General features: G+C 42.4%; 1 protein-coding gene across 3 annotated transcripts; it reads right to left on the reverse strand.

Annotated features, from left to right (window-relative positions):
- Positions 1-614: 614 nt before the first annotated feature.
- Positions 615-19,763, reverse strand: TSPAN15 (tetraspanin 15). 3 transcript variants are annotated; one of them, XM_075608315.1, is made up of 9 exons: positions 18,619-19,763; positions 18,265-18,377; positions 14,874-15,059; positions 14,525-14,599; positions 14,083-14,178; positions 6,363-6,479; positions 6,044-6,091; positions 4,208-4,324; positions 615-3,583 (listed from the first exon to the last, which is right to left on the reverse strand). In XM_075608315.1, exons 3-9 carry the CDS (start codon positions 15,054-15,056, stop codon positions 3,413-3,415), a joined length of 807 nt encoding a protein of 268 aa, XP_075464430.1. In that variant the 5' UTR covers positions 15,057-15,059; positions 18,265-18,377; positions 18,619-19,763; the 3' UTR covers positions 615-3,412. The 3 variants fall into 3 exon arrangements, with proteins under 3 accessions (XP_075464430.1, XP_075464428.1, XP_075464429.1); XM_075608313.1 differs by lacking the exon at positions 18,265-18,377 and having other exon boundaries at positions 18,619-19,761; XM_075608314.1 differs by lacking the exons at positions 18,265-18,377; positions 18,619-19,763 and adding an exon at positions 16,219-16,640.
- Between the last annotated feature and the right edge of the window lie 975 nt (positions 19,764-20,738).

Consider the following 20,738-nt stretch of genomic DNA (forward strand, 5'->3'; position numbering starts at 1 on the left):
CTCCCTACCTACCAATTAGATTGTAAGCTCCTCTGGGCAGGGACTCCTCTTCCTTAATGTTATGTTTATGTCTAAAGCACTTATTCCCATGATCTGTTATTTATATTATCTGTTATTTATTCGATTACCACATGTATTACTACTGTGAAGCGCTATGTACATTAATGGCGCTATATAAATAAAGACATACAATACAACTGTCCCTCAAATGGTTAATGCATTAACAATTGTTGAAAGGCACAAAGAGTTAAACAAAATGCAGTAAGTATTATCTAATACTACACTGATTTGTTTAAAAAAACCAACACAGGATTTTGAATGAAAGACTTTCTTCCAACAAGAGATTCACAAGGCCTGTGAAAGTACAAATGCTTAACTGCAGTGTGTGAAATAAGATAAACAATGTTATTTTGAAGACTGCCCTGGGTATAAGCCTGTTACAATTACAAGGCCATTTTCACATATGAGAGGGTGGATCTTACAGTGTATATCTTGTTTCTACTCTTCCTTTTGTTAGGCAAACTTTCCCAAGACAGGACTGTACTTTTCAGCCTTGCTGCGTGTACACCGTTACACTTTTAATTGGATATACAATCACGAGGAAATAAACAAAATTAAACAAAACTATTTATTATTTCATTAAAAACAGATTCATTAAAACAACAGAATAACACAATCAGAACAGGAAGGATTCAAATAAAAAAAATGCACTTGGTTACTGGCATAACCAAAGTTTGGTAAACAAAGTCAGATTTAGATTACAAAACAATATACAATATTTTACAGTAGCAAAGTGAGCAGAACTCAGTGCGTGTAGATGAGATGAATTTTAAAATCATATTCTCCTCACGAGGGAAACTGAAAATCTTCCAAGCTCTGCAGACAACTAGTCCCATACACCCACTCATATACTATAAAATGTTTGTTTATTACCCAACGTACATGTTATAGATATCTGCAAAGTATTGCTCTACTAAACTGTTGAGACATCTGCATTTAATTATTGTCTTTAATAACCCTCAGCATAAACGCATTCATTTAGCAATGTGCTTCCAGGATAAATGTTTGTAGTGTCTCCACTCAACCCACCTCTTTTACAGAAAGTTTAATGGAGCAATGCTTCATAGTCCTAACTAGTTAAAGAAATCTGCAGTATATTGCTCAATTTTCCCTTGCAGAACAAGGAGTCATGAACCAACTAAGAAATACTCCATACTTTTGAAGGTATTCTTTGGGTACTATATGGGAGACTTCAGCTTTTATTTTTGTAATGGGTTTGAAGCAGAGGGTCTCCAGAGCTGAACTGTGTTGATTTCAGCTCCAGGACCTTCTGCTTCCCAAAATACTTACCTCCGTATGGTGGCAGTATCCCCCTTCAGTTTAAATGCCCCGGTAACACAGGCCAGAACGAAGCCATAAGGGATGATGTCACGGCTTTCTATTGGCCTGCAGGATGCGGGACATTTAAAGCTGTCACATTGTAAACTCAGAAAGGGGTCCTACTGGCACCCCATATGGCAGGTATTAATCTCGGGAAGCACGGTCCCCGAAGCTGAAATCAACGTGGTTCAGCTCCGGAGACCCCCTATGTCAAAACATACATACATTTAAAAAAAAAAAAAAAAAAAAAAAAAAAGCCTTGAGGAAGGCACAGGATGAGGCGAGATACAGCCAAAGAGGGGCATCCAGTCTGAGTATTACTATAACCATTAGTCACATAAGATCAGAGTACAAAACAAGTTAATACAGTCAAAGTTATCTCAGTGAGATCTTACAGTGCTTTCTGACACACACCACTGCAGTCCTACAGTATCCTGTAAACCAGAGACCAGCTTTTGAGGAGGGTGCACTGGCATGTGGCTGCTCCAGCACTTACAGGTACAATTCAAGTTCAGTTTGCAGGGATTTCCTCTAAATATGAACATGCTGCAGACTACAGAGATATTTCAGTCTATGGACAGAGGCAAAGAAGAGTGTGTGTAGAGGCACAGCAGGTTTTCTTTATTAATTTAATCTGCTTGTGGCTTATTTGTTACAGTTAATGCCTGGAGGTTTACATCATCACAAACCGAGCACAACCAAGAAAAGTAATTAAGAATGATTAGAAAGGGACACATGATTTGATACACCCCATTATAACATATGCATCATGTAACACCTTTTTCTATCTATTAACTCTCCCTAAATAAACTGATGCACACAATACATTACTGGTAGTATATTCAGGATGACCACCCCCCATTTAGTCTAATTTTAAAAACAAAAATGCTCTTTATTTGACCTGATTCATCGATACAGTTGAGGATCTCTGTATGCGAGCAGATCTCTAAATAAAGAATTGCAGATGTACGCTTCAAAAAAATAAATAAAAAATAAGACCCTTAAAGATCTCAGAAATGTGTTAAGCCCCTCAAAATGTATTTTTTATTATTTTTTATTTAAGTTCCTAGGTCTGTTCAAGGTGCCATTTAGTCGCTTTTCCATGTCAAGATCAGAGTTCCATTTAAATTAATTTAAACGTATGGAGTTTAGAGCTGCCCTCACATTGAGTAGCAGTAGTGGCAACAGACCAAGAGGAGATTTGGGAGGTTACAGTTGTGTTTTGGTTAAACCTTCTATTCAAGTATTTGTCTCTTTGTACAACATTTCCCCATCTGAGAATAATAATTTAAGTGATCAGGATACATCTATTGCATTAGAAACTTTTTTTTTTTTTTTCCCCTCAATGGGACATCCAAATATAAAATGCATTTACATCTACAAGTAATGCTTACAATTCTTGCAGGAAATGAATTCTTTGTTAGTTTTGCCTAAAACAAGTTGCTATATCACATATAACATGACATTGGTATATCCTGGTGATATTCCACTAGAATATTTTGGGAGTGTCACAAACCCCTTCAGTGAAGGGATCAATGATATCTTTATAAGGTATATTGAAGCAAGTTATAGCTTCATGCCTGTACATTTGACAACAGAATGGTCTTTGGAGTGCACTAAAAATATTAAAAAAAAATATATAGCTTATGTTCCATGTGGGAAGTCATATAAACTGCAGTATAATCACAGTTGTGAGTGTCTCTTGGCTCCAGACTGCAGGAGAGCTGCTTAGTGCCGCATAACTAAAAACACACCCTGGCACAAGTGAAAAGGTAGATTGTTACTTTCTGCTACTGAAGAATGCTGGCAAATGTAGTTTTTAAACACAGCGTCTGGAAGCCACACACCATAGCTTTATAAACCCCGACCCCCTCATTAGCCATCTATAATTCAGGGTGTTAGGGAAGAGTTGGCCATGTCTCACACAAGCTCCACGGTTATCATCTTAGTCTTAATTAGTGCGGTTGTCTTATTAGGGGAGCAGGAGCTGGTTGTGGGATGAGTGGGAATGGACCCTCCCCTATTCCCACCCTCAAGCAGTCGACTCAGTGCCGGGATAGCACCAGCAGCAGCCCTTGGTGGAGAACTCAATTTCAGGTTTTTCTGTTGACTCCTCGAGGAGGACTGCCGCAGGACTGTTCCACTCACTGATGATATCCTCTACACGCGAGATGTACAGAAGGCAAAGCAGGACTCCAAGAAACTGTGACAGAGTGAGAGAGAGGGTGACAAACAGGACTGTGACATGGGGAGAGAGAAAGTGACACACAGACTGCGACACAGGGATACAGAGAGAGTAACATACCCCACCTCCCCCCCCAGTTTAAACACCCCTGACATTCAGGACTGTGACACAGGGATACAGAGAGAGTGACATAAAAGGACTGAAACAGCGAGACAGGGAGAGTATGACACACAGGACTGAGACACAGAGATAGAAAAGAGTAATATACAAGGCTGATTCAGAGATAACGTAGAACATAAGCAATAATTCGCAGACAGTGTGTGACACATGGGGACCATCACACACAGCCATTATCACACAATATTGAGTGCGGGTGCGAGTTTTAGCATATAATATCCTGTAGATCCATTCAAACAAATAGAACCGCGAGTAATGCGACACAATTTCTATACAAATCGCTCTACGTCATTTGTTACTGTGTGATAATGGGAGTAATAACAGCTGCTGCATCTGTATTAACTTGCGCTGAGAACCACATGCAAAATCCTAATGGAAACATACAGAGCGTTACGCGTGTGCGCGCACACACACACACACACACACACACACACACACACACACTGCCCTTGTGAGCTCGCTCACCTGCGGCAACAGGATTCCCAGCAGCACCCCGGCCATTATACTGTAATTATCTAGGAACCAGATAATCACGGCATCTGAGCAGCCTCTGACGTAGATAAATTTCTGTCCTGCCACGCGCTGCAAGGGAGGAAGAGCAGCATGTAAAACAGAAAGAGCAAGTGAACGGAGACCAGAGAGCACAACGGGAGTAACGAATGTATGAGAAAGGAAGAACAACATGTGTAAGAGGAGAATCAAGTGTGTTAGGGAGAATTGCAAAGCCTTGTCTTAGTGACTCAGTGAGTAAAGACACTGACTGCACAGAGTTTTAATCAGGGAACCTGATTCTTCTTACAGGAAATGTATACTTTGTTAGTTTTGCTTAAAAAAAAAAAAGTTGCTGTATCACATGTAAGATGACATTAGTAAATCCTTGTGATATTTCACTACAGTATTTTGGGAGTGTCACAAACCACTTCAGTGAAGGTATCAATGATATCTTTACAAGGTATACTTAACCTGGTTATAGCTTCATGCCTGTACTGGCCTGTTGTCGGCTCGGGACCTTGGGCAAGTCAGTCACTTTATCTCCCTTTGCCTCAGACACCAAAATCATAGATTATAAACGCATCTGGGCAGGGACGGTGTCTAAAAATTCTTGTGCTGTGTATCACGCACTATACTGTAATTGTGAAGCGCTTTGCGTCCCATTGTGAGAAATAAAGTTGATATAAATGTTGCCCATGCTACAAATATATGTATACTGTAGACAATACATAATTAATCTGCCCTACATATCACATGGTACGATGAAGAATTAAAAAAAAAAAAGACACTGTCCCTGTTCTGCCTGGCAACACGACAGGAGATATGGCATTGGATAAGAAAGCCATGGGACAATGTTGAAACAAACTCAGTTTAAGAGAGAGGGAGTCCCACTGCCATCCTGATTTAGAGACACAGATATAGGTAGTGACAGTGTTACAGTCTGAGAGGCACACAGAGAGACTGCCCATGAGACAGTGAGCTGGGCTACAGTGAGACAGCCTGACACTCACAGAGGTGAAAGAGGATGATTGTATGAGACTGCTGGCCAAGGACAGAGAAAGTGAGAGCAGCAGAAACACATTCTCTACACACAGAGAAAGCGAGAAGAGACGAGACCAGAGCAAGAGAGATCAAGATATTTGCTGGGTTGTCAAAGTGCAACAGGATAGCAGACATCCGGGAGGCCTTTTCCTGCAACTATCGAGTATCCTATGTGTATTATACAGACACCTCACAAATGTGTCACCCTTAACAGGCCTGCAACGCGACTACATGCCATTTTGATAACAGAGCTCTAACGCAGTGCTGGCAATACAATTAGGACTAGTATAAATGGACACAGCACAGCGTCTTTATTTATTGTGAGGTGTGTATACATGTATATTTTTTTTAAGGGCCATCGGCTGAAGGTTAACCAGGGGTCATAAAAATCACCAGTAAATATATGCACAGGTCACATCTGGTTTAATTCAAGGGGTCTAATTATGGTGTTTTAAGGAAGGAAGGGCTCAGGTCGTCACCTCACACAGACTGTAGATTAGGGGTTTACATATATAAAACATACGAGGTCTGGTCAGCCAGTGCCCAAGTATCACTGTCTTTACTGTCCCACTCAATGCCAGCCATTTAAGGAGAGTAACATGCCAATGCAGAGAAGAGATTTATAGATAGAGACCTAAATGAGAGCCCTCTGCTGCTGAAACCGAATGTGATCAGACAGGACAGCTATGTACAGAGTAAGGATACTTGCAGTGATGTGTCCCTATCAGCACAGAGAACACTGTCTGATCACACTTAATGAATACGTACATCCAGTTCTAAGGCTTTGTATCCACACATGGTGTTCATTACGACCGTCTGAAACAGAGAGCGGAATAGGGGTTATGCAAAGGTACAGAGACTCTTAAACAACAACAACAACAACAACAACAACACAGCACCAGGTTTACCTTCTGATGCTAGAAATGGGAACATTTTTTAATTTTTTTATTTTAAAGCTGGATTTGTATTTGTTTCAATAAGATCAGCTGCGGTAGCTCCAATTAATGTATATCGGCCTTGCCTTACTAGAAAGAAGGCAACTTGTCTTCAACCCTTCCCAGCTCAACACAATCACTGTGAACCTCACCTTGTTGCTGATACAGCAGGTATATGGGACTCCGCAGGCCAGGGGTCCAGGGGCAGAGCACTCGTGGTATTGGTTACGGCCCCAGTCCATGTAATCTTCTCCCCCACAGCATTTAAACTGAGAGCACCAGGGAAACGGAGAGAGATAAATGAGATTGTGTACAGCAAAGATCGAACACAATTAGGCCAATGATGTCCTCTGACATACAGAATGGACAGCAGGACCCAAAGAAACCGCGACACATGGAGCGACCACCAGGAACGTGACCCAGTGTGTGACCCACAGGACCACGATACAGTTAGTTACTTTTCATACTGCACCCCCCATCCCATTAGCAACTGTTTTACATTAGGAACCCATCCACCCCAAACTGTTTTCCTAAAATCTGCCCCCACCAAAATTCCCATTTGAAAAAGTAAGGGTATTTTACTTTATGTACACATACTGTGAATCCCTCTGTACCATTAATAGTAAATGTTATAGCAAAGGATTACGGTTCATATAATAGAAAACATTTATATTTTTGCATTTTTAAAGATAACATAATTTATCCTTAACATGGTGAATAAAGATTTAAATCGAAAAGCAATAGACAGTGGTCATATTTTGTCACCTTATGCGAAATGCTACACACACACACACACACACACACACACACACACACACACACACACGTGTTCAGGAAAAAGGGACCTCTTCAGTTTAGCATATCATATTTCTCACTTAATCCCGAGGAAAATGTGCACAATTGTAGGTCTATTATGTAGACAAACACTACCGAAGAAGCACAATGTAGACAATCAACTGATAATACAGTGAAACCAATGTAATTATGTCATCAAGTACCAGATACACTGCGGTAGGTTCAGGTTCATTAAACGAGAAAAGAGGAAATTTACCTTCACACATTTGTTTCTTCAAGTCCTCTATGACAGCCAAATACTAATGGGATAGCTCCTCCTCACAGCTACTAGCGACCATTATATGAGGAGGCGTTATCCACCTTAGGTCAGTTAAGTTCTGTCCTTAAAAAGGAAGCACACAAACATATTAATATGCCCAATATAAGAAGACTCGAGAGAGGGAACTGTGCAGCCTTAGAGGACTTGAAGAAACAGAAATATCCGACGGTACATTTCCTCTTTTTCTTCTACGTCCTCTGGGCAGCCAAATACTAATGCGATTTACCAGAGCAAACCCTAGACTAATGGGAGGGAGTATTTCTTTTCACTGCTTGAAGCCCCTTCTATCAAATTTCACATCCGCTGATGAGTGAACATCCAGATGGTAATGCTTAGCAAACTTGTGTAAAGAAGACCAGGTTGCTGCTTTACAAATTTCCTGAGCAGAGGCTTGAGCTTTTTCCAGCCATGAAGTTTGCGACGGTCCTAGTAGAGTGGGCCTTTAGTCCTACATGAGGATTTTCTCCTGCTATTCTATATGCCTCAAATATAGCTGCCTTAACCCGTCTAGATATGTACTTGAGCACCATATACTCACTCCTAGATATGGAAGCTGCCTGGGTCCATCATAAAAAGGACAACAAAACTTAGCAGTTTCCCGAATACTATCAGTCCTCTGCAATTATGTTGTTGGAGCCTAACTACATCCAGATCTTTGTCAGAAATCAGGTTTGGTCAAAATGAGGGGGCTACAATATCCAGATTAATATGAAAGTCTGATACTACCTTGGTTTGAAACTGTGAGACAATCCTCAACACTATCTTATCCTGGTGTAGCTGAAGAAAAATGGTTCGCAACATGATAAAGCCTGGAGCTCTCCAACCCTATGTGCTGTTGTAATAGTGGTTACGAAAACTACTTTGTGAGTAATCTCATAGGGAGCTCGAGAATTGGTTCAAACAAGGAAGAAGTTAATTGCTGTAGCACGAGGTTCAGATCCCATGAAGGAACGGAGATCCTAAAAGTAGGCCTAATCCTAGACACTGCTTTAGTAAATCTAGGGACCATAGGATCTAAGGCAATCGGTTTAGAATGCACCAAATGCAGATCCTGGTTTTAAACTCTTCTGGAACCCTTGCTGAAGGAAGTTCAGTATATTACGGCCTTCTAGCTGCAATTATCCTTCGTAATTTACATGAATGTATAAAATGTCCTCCATATGCGGTAATAAATTCTAGAAGTCACTAACTTTCTGGAAAGCTGAAGGGTAGATATGACTTAATTGGAGAAACCCTGTGCCCTTTATGACATCCTTTCAAGTTCCACACTGTCAATTTGAGCAATTGAAGATTGGGGAAGCAAAGAGTACCCCAAGTTAATAATGCGAGAACTGTTGGAAGAACCCATGGTTCCTGCACTGGCAAGTTCTTTAAGTCTGCAAACCATGTCTTTCTGGGCCAATACAGGGCTACTAGGATAGTCAGAGTCCTGTCTCGCGATTTTGTTAATTACTCCCTGAAGCAGGGGAATGGGGGGCTAAATGTAACAGATGGAAGTGATCGAGAAAGCATCCCTGGCTATGGCTTTCGGGTTGTGCCATCTTGACACGTACATCCGTGCTTTCTTGCGATAGCTGATGCCGTGAGGTCGACCCATGGCCGAACTGACCAATGGAAAATTTTCTGGTCTGGTCTAATTCCCATTCTCCTGGGTGAAAGGAATGCCTACTTCATCATTTCTGACTCCTGATATGAAGGTTGCAGGGATATATGGAATCTTTCTCTGCCCAGTGTAGGATTCTGGTGTCTTCTAAAATAACTCTCGGACTCCTTGTTCCTCCTTGTCAGTTTAAATATGCTACTGCAGTGAGATTGTCGGATAGGATCCTTAATGGGTAACCCTTCAATGAGACCTGAAGACGTTGAATGGCATGAAATATCACTTGAACTTCCAAAACATTGATTGGCAGACTTCCCTCGATGTGATCAGAGTCCTTGGATCACCTCATCTTGACAAACTACCCCCCAACCTAAGAAGCTTGTGTCAGTCTTCACCACTGTCCAGACCGGAGGTATCAAAGACTTGCCCTAACCCAATTTGCTGACTGTGGTCTACCATGTCGGCTGAGATTTGTGCTTGGTAACAACACTAGTCTGAATTCTGGAGTTAGATTTAGACATCGCCCACAATTGAGGAAATTTCTTTGAAGTGGTCTTAGGTGGAAAGTGGACAAGGCACTATGTCTGTGACTGAATTTATAAGTCCTATTATTAGGTGCATGAATTGAGCCCTTGATGGTCTTGTGAGGCTTCTGAACAATCGGACCTCCTTCGTAATCTTAGGGTTCTTGGAGGTTAGGAGCAGGCTGGCAAAGTTTAGCCCAACACACTGGCCCAAGAACCAATACACGGTCTACACAACAGATAAATGACAAGAAAAACAGCGCACAACGCACATCGTGAAGTATGTTCAAAAAAAATATAAATGTATTAATAAAGGGTAATATATCTGCGTACATCAGGTAAAAATATTACAAGCATTCCATGTACTAAGACATGGGTTACAAAGCGCCGGGATGGAGCGGGAAAGATCTTCGTCACCGCAGCCTATGATGTCAATCAGTGGCTCCTGGGCTGTGTAGTTCTCCCTCAGGTAGGTGGCCTCTCACGTAGTGGCACTATTGGTCCTCCTTAGTACGACGTCTCATTTGGTTTTCTTCATAGGTGGTAACACACTCAATTAGCGGTTGACTTAGTATAGTCCATAGTCAACGGGTAATCAGATGGCTCCCTTGTATGCACTAAGATGAGTGCTGATCAAAAACAGCAATTCATATGACTAGTGACTAGTAATCACTGCAATACCAGATATGATCAAAGAAGATCCAAACAAAGAATCCTCCACTAGAATGCACTCTATGTTTCCATGTGTAATGTTTTTCGGACAGATTGTCCCAACAGTTTCACTTGCTAAACATTACACATGGAAACAGAGTGCATTCTAGTTGAAGATCCTTTATTTGGATCTTCTTTGATCATATCTGGTATTATTGTATATATCCTCATGCACCATGTTACTTACCTGAAATTATAGATAAGAGACAAAACAATTATTACGATGAGCGATTTATAAAGTTTATTTTTGTATAACTAGTAATCACTGCAGGAATACAAGTATATATGTAAATTGATATCCTGGGATAAAGCAATAGCAAACCTACAGCGCTCAAAATATACACCACCAGCTGTCTGGAGTTCAGTGTTCTCACAGTCAGGGAGCCGCAAGATAGCGCCAGTGCAATTCTTTTATTGGAATATGGAGATAAGCATCCTTTAAGTCTATTGAAACCAGAAATGCTCTGCTTTCCATCACTGTTATGGCTGCACTCAAGGACTAATCTTGAAATGCGAGATGTTGAGAAAGGCATCAATTTCTTTTAAATTAAGAATGGCTCTGTATCCTTCTGATGCTTTTTATACTAGAAACAGGATAGAATAAAAACCTTCGCCACTCTGAGAAGGTGGAACTGGTTGAATTGCCATATTGGCTAACAGATAGTGAACCACTTGATTTAAGGCTAGGTTTTTCTCTGGAGCGTTTGAGTGCCCGATTCCTTGAAGTGAACTCTTTGCATTACCAGGAACTCCAAGGAATACCCCATGACTATAATCTGCTAAACCCAAGAGTCTGTTCTTTGGACCCAGCAGCCTAGAAACCCAACCAGACAGCCCCCAACTGGCGTTGTACCAGAGCCCAGTCCCCTTCAGGGGTCTTGCTTTTTGATGGTCCTCAGTGTAGCTGGTTGACCAGAGCAGTCCGGCCCCAGGTTTGCTGTTGTCAGGAATTCCAATTATTAAAATGTCTCCCTCGTCTAGAAAACTTTGTATCTTGAAAAACTTGCCTTTGAGGCCAGACAAAATGATGAAAGCTGTAAACTTCTGTGCTGGGGTAAAAATCTATTTCTCCCTCCAGTCATCATTGAAATAATATTATCCAGCGATTCTCTGAAGAGATACACCGTCATAAGGTAAAGACACTAGTCTATTCTTGGACACAGCATTCACCGCCCATGTTATAAGCCATAGTGCTTTTCTCACAGCTATAGTATATGCGGAGTATCTAGCTGCTAGCCTGCTGATGTCTATAGAACACAAAAAGTCCATTGAATTTCTAAGATTTGAAAACTCCTTTAAGAGTTTGTCTGGATGTTCTTACTTTAATCCTATCTTCCAGATGGGTTATCCAAATCCTGACTGTTCTTGATATACAGACTATTGCTGTTGGTTTCAGCGTCATTCCAATAGAGTATTGTTTGCGTAAAACATCCTCTATTCTTCAATCTATAGGATCCTTAAAAGGAAGATTGTTGTATTTCTGAACAGCTGTGTCCACCTTTAGCAGTATTACCCACTTACTGCGGTCCTCTTTACTGAAGTACAATTTCACAAATTTTCGAGTCACTGCTGGTCTTTTATTCAGTGATGAACAGTCCGTCTTCATAATTATGTCCTTAATAGAACTGTGAATAGAAAACGTTTTCGCCGATTCTTTAAAGCCAAGAAATGCCTGGTCCATGACCCCCAAGCTCTTCTCTGGTGTCCTCAATATTAATCGTCAAGGTCATATTGTTAATGAGCTTCTCTGTAGCATCCATCTTAAAAAAAAAACGCGTCCGCTTGGGTCTCTTTCTCCCCCGACGAGGATTTCACAAGTTCAGAAATACTGTACTTGGCTGTTCTGAATAGTCAATGAAACGGTGAAGCTGCAAATCCAATAAAAAGTCTGTGAGCTGGGCCTTTTTCAAAACCCTGGAGTGCTTTTACAGCCTGCAGGAGTGAGGTTTTCACTTAATCAATTAAAGTAGTTAATGGAGTAGAATGGTCTTCCACAGACACATTCTTAATGCACACTGTGCAAAATCTTTTGGAGGTTGGTAGCAGAAGGTTTGGCATCACACTGCACAATATTTAGCCTTAGTTTTTCTTGGTTTTGACAATTTGAACCTCTTGCTGAGGCTGCTCTGTTTTCTGGTACCCTGGACAGAAGGAACAGACATGCTGCTAGCTTTCTATCACTAAGGGAAAAAATAAGAAGGAAAATCAAATGCATTGGAGCAAAAAAAAAAGAAATAAAAAAGGGCTCTGTCATGATGTCATCTGTCGGCGCTCAAGTGCTGCGTCGTGACGTCCCCGCATCTCCGCTCCACAGAGAAGCAGCTCCCGCGGCCTCAAGGGGAAGATGCCTGGCAGCGCTGAAAAATCGCTGTATGCGGCTGGCAATAGCATTAACACGGCAGGATAAAAGCAGCCATTCTTGAGATAATGGTAGCCACAGATGCAGAGAGTCTGACGAAGCGCCTTATAGGCGTGAAACGCGTAAGAGAAGGAGGCTTTTTGCACCCATCCCTGTCTGCACCATGCAAGTGAAAATAAAGGACTTTTATTCTACTGCTGCTGTTCCAGTGTATCCTGTACCTATGCTTTGCTGTGCTCTGCAACACCTGCATCTGTGGCTACCATATCCTTTCCTACCTGCAGAAGCACGCACCCTGGAAGGCTACAAGGGCATGGTCACGTGAGTTGGTACTTTAATTGTACTTTGGGGTATTTTATTGGTGTTATCAGGCAGTTGTCAGACCCTGTCCACATTGGTAGTGCGGGGGTGGGGCTCATATATCTCCATCACCCACACTCACCAGGACATTATATTTGGGCACAGACACTCATGCTCACCCATATATACCTCATTACTCACCTATATACCTGCACCTAGCCATCTTCAATCAAGCATTTATTGCATCATAGATGTTTAACCATCACGGTCATTAGAGCACTATTATTGAACTTTGTTCATCTATCCATTCTTGAGATAAGCTGGGAAACGATAAGGAAATCACCTCATCACCGCTAGGGGCGGCATCACCGCGGCCCTCAGAAAAAGTATACATGAAAAAATAAAACGGTCAGGGAACCGGCCTGACGTCCTTTATTCAGCGGAGGTAGAACAAGAATAACTGACCAACAGTGGATAACGCCCCCTCCTTGTGGTCACAAGAAGTGCTTGTTCTACCAGCTGTGAGGAGGAAGAGCATCCCATTAGTATTTGGCTGCCATAGAAGAAATAGGAGTTTTTCCTTCATAGCTCGTAAATGTGTTAAACTGTTATAATCTAAACTGAAACCCTAAGATTACTATAAAATTCGAGTTCAAAGTGTTCAAAATATTCTCCTGCTGAAACACATGCCCGAAAACATTAATGTGTGATTGCATAAAATCAATAACGAGTTGGTCCAGCTGCTCCCAGTAGGACCGCGATGAGCTTTATATGCACGCTCAGAGTCTTGGACAAGATCAGGACACATTCGTGGGTGCAACCCTAAAAAGGATCGTTTAGTTTTCAATAAGTAGTAGAAATTGTCATGCAAAAGGGGCAGCATATCTCTATCCATTTTATACGTACATATGCAAGCTGGGAATGAGTGCTAAAAAGGGAAATAAACGGAGACATGCGGAGAATAGATTTCCCAATGTGATGCTAACATTTTAAAGTGCTAAATTTGAACCCTTCCAGTAATGCAGTTGCCTTAAATTCATTGATTGTACGTGCAAATGCTGAGGCAAGACACGTCCCCTGTACATTTACGTGTCTTTACACACAGCTGCGATAAACTATTTAATCACAAATATTTGCACTCCACTTGTAAATATATACTCACGAACATATACACACAGCACTGGCATGTGGCTTTGACATGTATAAGCGTTAGATGCAGGCAGTTGTACGTTGCTGCATGTAAAAATAAATAAATAAATTAAACCTGTTTCTGCACGTAGTCCATGATGTTTTTGAAGTCAAGGTCATCGTAATAATTGCGGATTCCCCTTCGGATGTTGCGGTTCAGCAAATCCATTGTCTGATGGGACAACGAGAGGAGGAGTTCCTGATCATTGCTTAAAATAAACCTCAACCTTGTTGAATGCTGTGTTTTCCGGCAGAAGGACTGTGATGCTAAGTTAGTATTGGCAGCAAACACACTGCTTAGAATTAACACTTCAGGCATGGAGATGACCTGGATTTTTTAAGAAGCTGCAATAAAAGATACCCAGCATAATTATATAAAGTGTCATGTGCAGCTTTAAACCTGCACACATTTAAATTGAAGGGGTTATCTTCCTGTGAAGATAGAGGACTGTCACTGACTGTAAGTGGAGATATTCCACAGGACATGCTACAAGGGGACGGGTATGGGAGGTCCTCACCTGGTTCCTGAAGATCAGGGCGATGACTCCACCAGTGAGCTCCAGCAGCAGACAGACCACGAGTGTGTACATAAACTGAAGGGACAGAAACAGCAGCTCTGCTATAACATTTAGACAAAGGCCTGAGAAGGACAGGCAAGAAGAGAGGAAGCATATGGGGTCCCAAATGTAATACACAAAGTGTTAGGTAGGGCTGGTTTACAAGTAATTGAACCCAATGTCTTATAGGGAGAGGGAATAGTGAAAGACCTGAGCAAGCACAAGGAGAGACATGAGAGGTTGCTATAAGAGACAGAATTAGTTGAATTCCATGGAGTGCTCTCTCCTTTCCTCCCTTTGTCTTTCTTACCACCTGCAGCAGGCACAGGTTGTCTCTGAGAGAGGCTAGGACCCCGATGAAGGACACCACAAACATGATCACTCCCAGGAGGATGAGGATGATGGCGGGAGCCAGGAACACTCCCTGCAGCGTCTTGTACTTCTGCCTCTCCACCTCAGCATATATACCGATGGTGAGGACACAGGCCCCCATCAGCTAGGTAAGTAGAGTGGGAAGAGGGAAATGAGAGACAGACAAGAAGAAAGAGGAGACAGAGGGAAAAGAGGAGAGGGAGAGAACAAAGGGAGGAAAGAGAAGATAGGGAGAAGAGAGGGACGGGGGAGTGGAAGAGATGAGGTAGGATGAGGGACAAGAAAAGAAGAGACAAGGAGAGGGAAGAGAGGAAGATGAGCGAGAGGAGAAGGAAGGAATGAGGAGAAGGGTGGAAGAAGAGAAGAGAGCAACAGGTGAAGTGGGGGGTGGGGGGTGGGTAGGGAAAAGACAGGGGCAGAGGGAAGGCAAGGCAAGGGGAGGGGGAAGGACAGTGGAGAGCAACAGGAGAAGCAAGGGGGTAGGGAAAAGACAGGGAGAGGGAAGGAAGGGGAAGGGAGAGAGGGAAGGAAAGGAGAGGTGAGAGCAACAGGTGAAGTGGGGGGGGGGGGGCAGTGAAAAGACAGGGGGAGAGGGAAGAAAAGAAGAGAGGAGAATGGATAGGGGCAGGAAAAGAGGGAAGCAAAAAAGAAAGAGTGTTAGATATTACATGTACAGATAGTGTGGAGGAAAGGAAAGAACAAAAAGTGAGATTGAGAAACAAATTACAAAGATATACACATGGCTACATATAATTAGTAACCTCAGTGAGTTTATGCCATTAGTCAATGACATTATAAAAAATAAAAAGCAAGATACAGACCACTCAAAATGTAGATAGAGTGCACACGCCTGCATATACCCTGTATCCTTTCAGCTTTATTTCACCAACACGGTGTGTTATGCATAGTATGGACTGTAATGAGACTCTTTTTTGCCATTTTTGATAAATCATTTTTGCACCATATAAGACTTGCTGTGGATCCTTGTACTGTTCTTCTGTCACTTTACATTATGTTACATTGTCATAGAACGGGTCATTACACAGCGACATTGTTACCTCTATGTGTACCTGAAGTCTGCCTTAGCGGCAGTGAAGGGAATCACGTGTCATGATTAATTTCAACAGATAACTAATATTCATTTGATCTGCTTTTTTAGTCATATAAATTGTCAGTTCTGAGAGGCGTGCAAGATATTACCCTAAAAGTGCATACAGTATGTGTGTGTATATATACTGTGTGTGTGACTACACCACAAAGATCTACCTTGTCTGTATGCTCACCTCCCCTTCAGTTGCCTGCAACAACCTCATTCATCCCCCTCTTCTGGAATGTCACCATGACCCTCTTACAAGATTGAACATGCCCCTCTCACCCCTATGGGCAGGCTGCCTGGGGGGGGGAGGGGGGAGTTCTCCCTCCTTGATCACTGCAGGCATTTTCACAAAGTTATTTGCCATCAGCACTGAAGATTCACTGGCAGACATGGCTGTGTAATGTCTGCTACAGTAGGTGTGTCTGTGATGTTGTGTAATACTAGCTACATATAGGTGTAATTAATGCTGTGTGTGTATAGTTGTGAAATGTGTGTTATGTGTATGCTGATATACAGTACATTATGTGCTTTATGAACTCTGTGTTTGTTGCTGTGTCTGTATACAATCCATGGGGTATTTGTATCAAAGTAATTGTGGTGCAATTCCAGTGGGGTGGAGGAGGGGGGGGGGGGGGTTGGTTATGGAATCTGTGCCATATGATTCAAAGACAAAAAGATACATACATATATGTAGCTACTGTATGCTGCTGTTTGTGTGTAATTGAAAAAAAATGGTGTGGTGCTAAGGGCTAATACAGACACAATAATTGCATAAGAAAGGTTCCAGTAGTAGTGCTCCGGTTTTTATCTGTTGCTATTTGTGTGTAACGTCTGATCACCTTTGTGCGTTTTTGTGATATGTATGTGTTTTGTATATGCATAAATAGTAATGCGATTGTAGAAAAATAAAAAAGTACTACTCATGGTTTATTTATTAGAATACACTAATTTTACAACTACTTGTTTAATGGCGCTTCAGTGTGTGTACAGACCATTGCTATTAGTATGTGTGTCTGACATTTACACGTATTAATCGCGCTCATGTATACTGTAGGTGTTCATATTTGCAGTGCAATGTGTGTGTATTACAATTAACGCAATATACAGAGATCACCGATAAGACACACCTTATTACTGCTAGGAAAAGCTTAAAGTAAACAGATTGTGTCACAGAAAGGCGATAAGAGAAAGGTGTACTTAACCCATTCACTGCCAAGGCAATGCATTGCTGGCCCCTATGTCAGAAAAGGGATTAGCCATGCAAGTTGCTGAAGAATTTGACAGTTACCATCCCTAATTAAAGGCCACATATGCAGCCCACTTCCTGAAGGTTAAAATGTTTTGTGTTTGTATAACCATACCCTTTGTAGTGTCTGAATAACTGTGATGGTGGGGAAGGGGTAGTGGACAGGATTAGGTATGAATATCTGTAAAGTGCTGTGGGTATCAGAACTAACAAACAACTAAACCCAAAAAGGTACCTCAATAGACTATTTTGCATGGGGAATGATCTCCAGGGGAAAGAAAACGACACTGGGCACCACCCACGTTTTAGCTGTGTACTCAAAAAGGGTGGACACCTGGTTACCGGATCCCCCGAACTTGTCCGGCCAGTTTCAAGATTTTTCAGCTATGTACAGTATATGTTTGAGTCTCTGCACGTCCTCTACTTAAAGCTGCAGTTCAGGCAATATCCTGCATGTGTTGTTTTTTTTTTTTTTAATAAATCAGGTCTGTAGTAAGAAAAAATACTTTTAGCATTTTCTGTTTAAAAAACAACAACTTTGAAAGACCAATTTTCTTGTATTCTATTTTAACAAGCATGCTTGTTGCTATAGCAACGATTTAAATTCCCCATATTTAAAGATGTCGCCAAACTTTGCCGATCAATAGACGGAGAATGAATTGACCGGCAGCTATGCAGTTCTTTAGGTAATTAGAGATTGCCCACATGAAACTATTGAAGTAAAAAAAAAAATTAAAAAAAAAAGACTGAACTGCAGCTTTAAATGGAAGTTTCCAAGGACAGCTCCAGGTAGCTCAGGTTGTTAAATCTCATATGCTAGATGTATAAAAATGTGTTCTTAACCGGTCATGGAATTATGACGTTTTGTGGGGACCCCCAGAGCATGCAGAAGACAAGTACGTGTTGTGTGCAAGTTATCATACCAATAAAACAACTCAATGGAAGATTAGATGCAATAACCTGTGCAAATATGTTCTGCATACATACCTCCCCCTTGCACAACAAACTAATGCCAGATGACACTGTTCGAATGCACAGTATCCTGCATTACCAATTTCGCCTTCCAAACAGTATCGTATACTGTACTAATCCCAGATCCTCTACAAACAAGAGATTTTATAGTAAAGTCTTCCCCATAAAACATATTAATGACAATATAAAAACACGCACTGACCCCAGCATGCTGTAATAACCCCAGTTGTTCCGGTATGAACCAAGTATTCAATGGTAATCCCACAATCCCCCTATATACACAATTTTTAACAAATTCCAGCTTCCTTGCTCACACAGGACAGCCGCCCACCCAGTCACCACCATCTGATCAGTAGAGGGATCGCTCACCCAAAAAATGGTGCTGTACACAATCAAAGTAAACTTCAGGAACAGGTAGGAAAACCTGGCGCAGTATCGGACCTCCCCGGAATCCATTGATCAGAGATGTGCGCCCAGCAGGAGCCTGGAAGTGGGTGTGTGTGTGATACTGGTATGTTTATATGTGTGGGTGTGGGTGTGTGTGTCACTGTATGTTTATATGTACGTGTATGTGTGTGGGTGTGTGATACTGGTATGTTTATATGTATGTGTGTGGGTGTGATACTGGTATGTTTATATGTGTGGGTGTGATACTGGTATGTTTGTGTGTGTGTGATACTGGTATGTTTATGTGTGTGTGTGTGTGTGTGTGTGTGTGATACTGGTATGTTTATGTGTGTGTGTGTGTGTGTGTGTGTGTGTGTGTGATACTGGTATGTTTATGTGTGTGTGCGTGTGTGTGTGTGCTTGTGTGTGATACTGGTATGTTTATGTGTGTGTGTGTGATACTGGTATGTTTATATGTATGTGTGTGGGTGTGATACTGGTATGTTTATATGTACGTGTGTGTGGGTGTGATACTGGTATGTTTATATGTATGTGTGTGGGTGCGGCAAGAGAATGTTTGTGTGTGTAAAAGGCTGTGTGTATATGCGCGTGCGTGTGTGTAAAGCTGTGTTTTAGCATTTAGTCATAAGTGTGTTTGTCATGGCACAAATATAGGTAGTTGGGTGTGTGTGATAATATTGTGTATGCAGATGATGTATTAGTAGAAGGGTGCGTATGTAAATAACAGATGGAGGATGCAGTGCGTTGTACATAGGGCAGCGAGCTGGGTGTGTGAGTAGTACTGTATATCTATGTGTACGGCAGACGGTGAAAAATAGACGTTGTGTGTGTGGATACAATGTGTATATATAGTGTGTGTAGTGCAACAGAGGAATGGAGCTGCTTCGGAGATCAGGTGTAGGTTGAGTCAGAGCAGGAAACCGGAAGCAAAGATCAGGGATCAGCAGCCAGTGTGCAGTGTAGCAGGTCAGGGTGCTGCCGGGCTGATGTATCAGAAGAGTGTGGTGCAGAGCTTGCTGGTTTAAACCTCCTTGTTTATGAACTAGCAGAACCAGTTTCCGTGTAGTTAAAACCAGGATAGACAGTCTGCTGCAGGCGATGGGCTGGATGTGTCCCAGGATTGGATGTCTCCCACATTATTGTCCTGCGCACTCCCAGGAAGTCTGTGTCACGGTTTGGATCTGCTCACAGCTGTGCCTGTCATTTTGTCACTGGCTGAGTCAGTCTCTATAACACTGTCACTTTGTGTCCCTGCTTCTGCCCTGTGCCTTTTTGTGTGTGTCTGATTCATTCTGGTTGCCCTTTCTGTATGTCTGTTAACAGATGTCTGATTTTTGTGTATATGTGTACTAAGATCAAATAAGTTAAGTTGAGCAAAAATAAATAAACTACCACTTGTGAGCACATTCACAGATCTCAGACAGGTCTGCAACCCTGTCTGTCACCATTATCTCTTAGGCCAGGTCCCCAGTAGCTGCTGCGGCGGGAGCTACGGTGTGCGCGCTGCATACCAGATACACACCTCTATCAGGCAGGCCCCAGTAGCTTCTTGTGTGGGTGGTCATGTATCGCGATGGCACGTGTGCGCTGGAAGGGAAGACAAGAATTTTGTCTTCCCGTGCCGCAACGCGATCACATGGTCGGCAGGCAGCCAATGGAAGGGCAGATATGCCCCGTCATGCCCGTGCCCTCCCACGCATCCCATCGCTCCCATACAGACCGCAGATCGCGGCCTTTATCTGTGCACGCGCTGCAGTAAACACTGGGGCCTTAGGCTGCGGTCCCAGTCATGTCTGTGACACGCGCGCCCGGCGGGGGGGGGGGGGGGCGGCGCGTGCACAGCGCTAACCGCGATCTGCGGTCTCCAAGAGAGAGGGAAGCTTTCGACGGGAGGGGGCATTTTCGGGGATTTGCGGGGGCGTGGCCATTATGTCACGCGGCTGGTTCGCCCTCATTGGGTGAACCGCCGGTGGGGGCGTGGCCACGCCTCCGTCGCAAGGTTTAAACTCAATTTCATTGAGTTTAAAAAATCTTGCAGTACGGCGCGGCTGCACCTTCAGCGTGAAGGTGCGTACTGGGCC

Source organism: Ascaphus truei, chromosome 7 (genome assembly GCF_040206685.1).
Source record: "Ascaphus truei isolate aAscTru1 chromosome 7, aAscTru1.hap1, whole genome shotgun sequence".
Classification (NCBI taxonomy): domain Eukaryota; kingdom Metazoa; phylum Chordata; class Amphibia; order Anura; family Ascaphidae; genus Ascaphus; species Ascaphus truei.

Bases quoted from the DNA above. Each gene is read 5' to 3' on its own strand.
- TSPAN15 (XM_075608313.1), bottom strand. From the start codon at position 18,705: ATGGATTCCGGGGAGGTCCGATACTGCGCCAGGTTTTCCTACCTGTTC. The intron at 6,480-14,082 runs GTTTAATTTATT...TGGTGCTCTCAG, and splicing joins TGGACTACGTGCAGAAACAG to TTTAAATGCTGTGGGGGAGA. The intron at 4,325-6,043 runs GTACGTATTCAT...CCTCCCTTGCAG, and splicing joins ACAAAGCCTTAGAACTGGAT to CGCGTGGCAGGACAGAAATT.